At 44.3% G+C, this 6000-nt stretch overlaps 1 protein-coding gene and 1 long non-coding RNA gene across 2 annotated transcripts in view; one reads left to right on the forward strand and one right to left on the reverse strand.

The window, feature by feature from the left end:
* LOC130123792 (uncharacterized) overlaps positions 1–2431 on the reverse strand; it is a 48019-nt gene extending 45588 nt beyond the window's left edge. The window contains exon 1 of the long non-coding RNA XR_008811346.1: positions 2028–2431. This is a non-coding gene — a long non-coding RNA (uncharacterized LOC130123792). The remainder of the gene's footprint in view (positions 1–2027) is intronic.
* stk11 (serine/threonine kinase 11) overlaps positions 1–5069 on the forward strand; it is a 41009-nt gene extending 35940 nt beyond the window's left edge. Inside the window, exons 7-10 of the mRNA XM_056293079.1 lie at positions 543–600; positions 1573–1766; positions 3125–3373; positions 4179–5069. Coding sequence (XP_056149054.1) covers positions 543–600; positions 1573–1766; positions 3125–3333 — 461 coding nt within the window. The 3' untranslated portion in view covers positions 3334–3373; positions 4179–5069. The remainder of the gene's footprint in view (positions 1–542; positions 601–1572; positions 1767–3124; positions 3374–4178) is intronic.
* Positions 5070–6000: the final 931 nt, after the last annotated feature.

Raw genomic sequence — 6000 nt, forward strand, 5'->3', positions numbered from 1 at the left:
CCATAATTATGTGGTCTAAAATAAGCTCAGAGCCACAAAAGGTGTCCTTCAGCACACACAGCACTACTATCAGCACTCTGCAAGCTGCCCTTCCCTGACTGGCAGGGGGAACGGTCACATTATTGGCTCTGGATGGGTACTGCATCACTTCTGTCTTATCACGCTGACATTCAGCTTTTCCCACATATTCAGTTTGAGGAGCGTAATCCATTTGTTAATGTGGACTAGCTCTTTATTACATTGTGACCACTATTAGTCTACGCAGATGGATGTTTCCTTTATTGTACCTCAGTGACTGCCATCGCTTTGTGGAATCCCTCAACAGCTCAACGCAGCATGATAAATGTCTTTTGTACATATATTAACATTCAGTGTGTTAATCTTGACTCCTGCAAGACCAAGACAACCCCCCCCCACACACACACACACACACACACACAGCTTCGGTACCCCTGCTAGTTTGTAATAAATGCGTCTGTGGAGAGAGAATCATCTGAGATTTTTGATTTGATCAGTGTCTGTCATCTTTTTATGTCTTGCAGGAATGCTGGAGTATGACCCTGTTAAGAGGTTTTCCATACAGCGTATAAGGCAACACAAGTGAGTGAAGAATTTCATAATTATAACAAGAATTTCATGTTAACATCAAATGTTGACCCTGTGTGCACTGATTGATAGCTATGTGGTGCTACATGACAGTTGCGGAATGTGTTTAATTGCCGGTCTCATCTTACAGTGGCACTACATTTGCTTCACAGACTAGATGACCCAATTTAAATTTAAAGGTACAATCCTGAAGATTTACATGCAAGCACGTGTCCTCTTGATGTTTTCTGTTGCTGGTGTATCTGAGGCAATAGTCAATCCAAAAATATCTAAAGAATGAAGAATTTTGTAGCCCCTTTTTTAGCGGTTACTGTTAGGTAGTGCTTTCTTGGGAAAAAGTATACGGTGCATTGAGTTTTACATCTTCACCGTTGCAGCCAAATGCAGAAACACAAGGCAGGTAGTGGCGAGTTAGAAGAACAAGCAGAGTTGTGGAACAGGCTACTAGCTGACATAACCGAGCAAGTTCCAGACCTTCCCCGACCAATGCTACAACATCAGTAGTTAAAACTCAGGGGGACGCTTTTTTGGGGGGGGGGACCCAACATTACTAGCAACCATTTTCTTTCGAATGCGTCTCTTGGATTTGGTTGGTCAAAACACAAAAGCATGTCTCCATTGTTTTCAGTAAGTTAAACAAGAACAGCAGTCTTCAGTATTGCAGCTATTACTCTGGTCATCGTGAAAGTCAGAAAAACACTACGGAGCAAGGAGGAAAGACAGGGGAGAAGAACTGAAGAGGGAGGAATATTACAAATTAAAATGCACCACCACAGTTGAGACAGAAACTATTAGTTTGTGATGGCTTCTCTCTGCAGTAGCAACAAAACAAGTTATACTGACTCAGTGCAACGCTCATATTTTCATCCTTTTTACTTCCAGGAAAATATAAAATCATGTACCTTTGACATCAGCCAGTGTTCCTTAAGTATAACAGATACTGATGTATCCCACCCCTATTGCCAGCTGGGTGCGTAAGAAACACCCTCCCTCTGAGCCCCCCGTGCCCATCCCTGCCAGTGCGGAGAGCAGGGACCCTTGGCGTAGCATGACAGTGGTGCCCTACCTGGAGGACCTGCACGGCTATGGTGAGGAAGAGGAGGATGAGCTCTATGACGGAGAGGATGAGATCATATACACTCAGGACTTCACAGTGCCAGGTAAGTAAAGCACAATGACCCCAAACACGCACACACACACACACACACACACACACACACACACACACACACACACACACACACACACACACACACACACGCTTGTCCATATGAGGTGTTACAGACCTTGCATATGTTCTGAACTGAATAAAAGGTGTTTTGATTTTTCCTTTTTGAAGTAACAGAGGTTAACCTCTTTTTTTTCCAGTCCTGGTCTTATAAGAATTAAAAACGATGTGAGATGCAAATTGACTTTTTTACCTTGCTGGCTCATTTCCACAGTCATGTAATGCATCCATTCAACAACTTATGCAAAAAACAAGAAAAAATCACAAAATTCCTTGTTCACTTATTTTACATCAAAATCTAAACACCTAAACTTCCCCAAAAACAGCTGAGTTTTTGTGATTGTGTCCCCATGTCCGAGTGGGCAGGCGAGCAACATTCCAGCCAATAATATAAAATGTTTTGCACAATAAAACCAAATCCTGAAGGATCAAATCACTTTCCTTCCTTCATTTTGTCCCACCCTAATATCCTGTTTTACTTAGAAATATGTCACATTACGGAAACCAGATACGCTCTGAAGGCCGTTTCACACTGACTTTAATTGTTGCTTGGCAACAGGGGGGCAACGAGAGATGCAGTAGTCGCTTTCAGTTACCTAAAAAGTGTGGCCTAAATAAGACCTCAGTGGATTCTCAATGGAGCCAGGGAATGTAAATGACGGTGTGTGAATGCATCCAAAAATAGCCCAAATGAAATGGTTTATGATGTGGGAGTGTGAATGGTTATTCCAGGTTACACTCCTACACACCCCTAACACCCGGGCTTACACGCCTCAAATATGAATGTGAAGACTGTTTTTAAAAATAAACTGACCAACAGTTTGACCCTACGATGTTTTTTTGTCTTTTCTTTTTCTTTTTTTTTTTGGTGATGAGAAAAAGGTAAATAAAAAGCTTTTTTTAGCAGTGACCTGATGTTTCTTTGAGCTCTTCCATCCCGGTATTAGCAGGGTTTAGCCCCCCATATCCATTTATCGTTATCGCCCTCTGCTTCAGAGCTTTTACAGTGTGGCAGCTTGCAAACTATGCTCAGTCTTTGAGTTTCTCACAAAATTACAAGCATACGCAGGCCCACATGCAGACACACAAGCATCTGAAATCGGAGAGCCAAAACAAGAGGCTCCGTCTTTCACTTGGTGGATATCCTGTTCTTGTATTCTACAGTTTCCTGCAGTCAGCTGGCTTAACCATTTCCAGTGGTACTGCTTACAAACAAACCTTGGATTTTCTCCTATCTTGGTGCCTTTGTGCATGTGTGATAGAAATGGTGTGCATTACGTATGTCTTCAGGACAAGTAGCCGAGGAAGAACAGGATCAGACGAATATGGACCACAGTCGAGCTGTGGCCAAGCCAGTTTGCGTGAACGGGACGGATGGGGGATCTCTGAACAACAAGCCCAAAGCTGAGCGGCGTTCCTCTTCCTCTTCCAACCCCTCACGCAAGGGCGTTTCCACAGCAAGCAAGATCCGCAAGCTCTCCACCTGTAAACAGCAATGACCGAGCCTCTATACCACCACTACCATTGGTAACCCACCTGGTTAGTACAGTGTGTATGTGCATGTTTGTGTATATGTGTATTCTGTGTAACCAGTGATAAGTCTGTATGAGAAATCATCCGAGTCAGAGGAAACATTTCACATGAGAAAGAGAGAGGGAATAAATGGGGAGTTTATAAGCACAGGGGAAGCATTTTGTTATTCAGTCAGCAGTGCTCTGACTCACCACTCTGCTGCTCCCCAGGCAAACACATGGATGGGGTTTTTTCTACACACTAAAAGCCAAGGCCTTTGACCGGTTGCTTGCCGATCATAGATCTTCAGTTGCCTGCTAGGGCTTGCCTGTAGTCCAGAGAGCCACAATTTGGCTCACCCACATCCAGGCACGAAAGTGAAGTATATTTGTGCTATGCTATAGGTCTGTTCCTTTGCCACTGGCTGTGCACCAATTTAGCAGAATTTTCTTTCTTTCTTTCCTGCCGCCACCCACATTTTGCTCTTTCAGTCTCACACGCACACAGTAACAGTGTATGGCTGTTTTTAAAGGTGGAGCGCAGAGGAGAATCTCTGTATTAATTTGTTCTAGCGATGACTCACCCTGGTAAGATAAAGTGGGCTGTAGGGATGCTGTCGCTCCCTGTCTTCCTCTGTACTTCCCTGCTATACAAGTCTGGTCCAGCAGATGAGTTTTGTCGTTGTGTCATTGCTGTTGTTGTCATTACACTATTCTGTCCCAACCCACATTTTGCAAGGCACTTTGGCTTTGTTCTCCTTTTACATGATGTGTTACAAGATAAACTACAAATCTGATTGTTTTTCTCTGTCGTGCATATCTGCTGCTCTCAGGTTGAACTACTCCTGTCCCGTCTGCCTCCGGAGCCCCTGCAGCAGTGAAAGAACCTTGGCCAATATTACACCCCCCCCCCTTTTTTTTTTCACCTGGACCACTGGCCTGCAAACTCTTAAGAGGATGCCACACAAGCGATGAAGAGAGGGAATGCAGGAGAAAGAGGGGTGGAGCAGCAGAAGGAGGGCAGCGTGAAATGTTCTTTTTGCTCTGAGACTGAGCTACTGGATGTGAAGAGGTTGTGTGGATTTTTTTTCTTTTTCTTCTTTTTTTTCTCTTTTTGTCATTTAACTCCTTCATCAACTCAAAGGAAGCTCATCCAGAGCCCCCATCCTCACTCCTCCACCCCCCGAAAATCCTCCTCCGCCAGGCTTTGCTGTGACATGGCGAGAATTACACCTGACATTACAAGCACCATCCCACCCGGCTCTCTTTCTCTCTCCTTCCACTCAGCTCTCTCCTGGAATTTGTTAGACTACCTTTGATTTGACTTCATCATACCCTAACTGCAGTTTTTCAGACACATTGTGATGTGTTTAAAAAAAAAAGAGAATGATGTTGATAACAAAGATGATATGATTAATTCTATATTTAAAAGTATGATGAGAGTAATGATGATAGTACTATTACCAACATAAAAACTGCATGCTGTTCGGAGCTGAAAGAGGGAAGTACTCTGTTTAATGAACAGACTAATGGACTGAAGCCTTGACATCCACCGTTGATTTGTTGAGGTTTATGGATTTTGCTTTCCTTTTTAGGTTTTGTTTTCTCCCCCCCCTTTTTTTCCAATAAATATTTTTTAATTATTATTTATATAAGACATGTCCCGACCCGACTGTTTTGTTGGCTGATCTTTTCCACTGTTCTTGGGTTGAGTGTACTGTCATTATGCAATACAAAACTCAATGTTTTCTCATCGGCCCCTCACTTTTCTTGTCTCCTATTCCAAGGTTAGATTGTGGCAGTGATGCTGGACGAGGCTATATACACACACACACACACACACACACTCCACCCCACCCCTCCAGTGTGCGAGGTGAAATCCAGAAAAGAGGTGGGGTGGGGTGGGGGGGGCATTAATTAGCTCGCATCGTGACCAGAGATGGTTACCACCCTTGAATATCAATACACTGCCTCTCAGCTATTGGCCGCCTGTAATTCAAATTGCCCAGCTCTTTCCTGTGCCGACGGCATCCCGGCAGCCCCCTCCTTTACACAACCGGGCCCATCATCGACGGCTCACTGGGGAAAGATGAGAGAGCAGGTGAGTCACAGCGCTGCCCACGTCAGCCGGCCGCAGTGAGACTCTCTAACAAGACTTAACGACGGACGAGGAGATGACGCGGCGGGGGAACCTCAGATGTCTGACATCAAAGGGCCGAGGAGATGAGATGTCGGTATGACTGCTGTTTGAGCTAATTGGGAGTCGGAGCCCAAACGGTTTAGAATTCAGACTGATTTCTGAGAGATGAGTTGACATGGTTTCTAATGGCATTGCCCTCTTGAGACAAACGGATTCACACTGACGTCACCATTAAAAAAAACATCAAGGATCCGGAGTTGCTTTTTTTTAAACATTTTTTATTTGGAAAAAAATTCCACTCTAAAATGATTACGTTCCTTTGTTGGTCCCACAAGATCTAGGGGTTTATCGAGGCGTTACAAAACATTTGGGTTTTGGGCACTACTCGTACTAGGAAGCGGATGGTTCACCATAAAGGGGGACAGTGACATGAGTTTCATAAGACTGTAATGCTCCGTTCAGACCAAAGGCGGCGAGAGAGTTGGCGCCGCTTTGTTCGCCCGTGTTTGGCCGCC

This window comes from Lampris incognitus, chromosome 14 (assembly GCF_029633865.1).
Source record: "Lampris incognitus isolate fLamInc1 chromosome 14, fLamInc1.hap2, whole genome shotgun sequence".
NCBI classification, from domain to species: domain Eukaryota; kingdom Metazoa; phylum Chordata; class Actinopteri; order Lampriformes; family Lampridae; genus Lampris; species Lampris incognitus.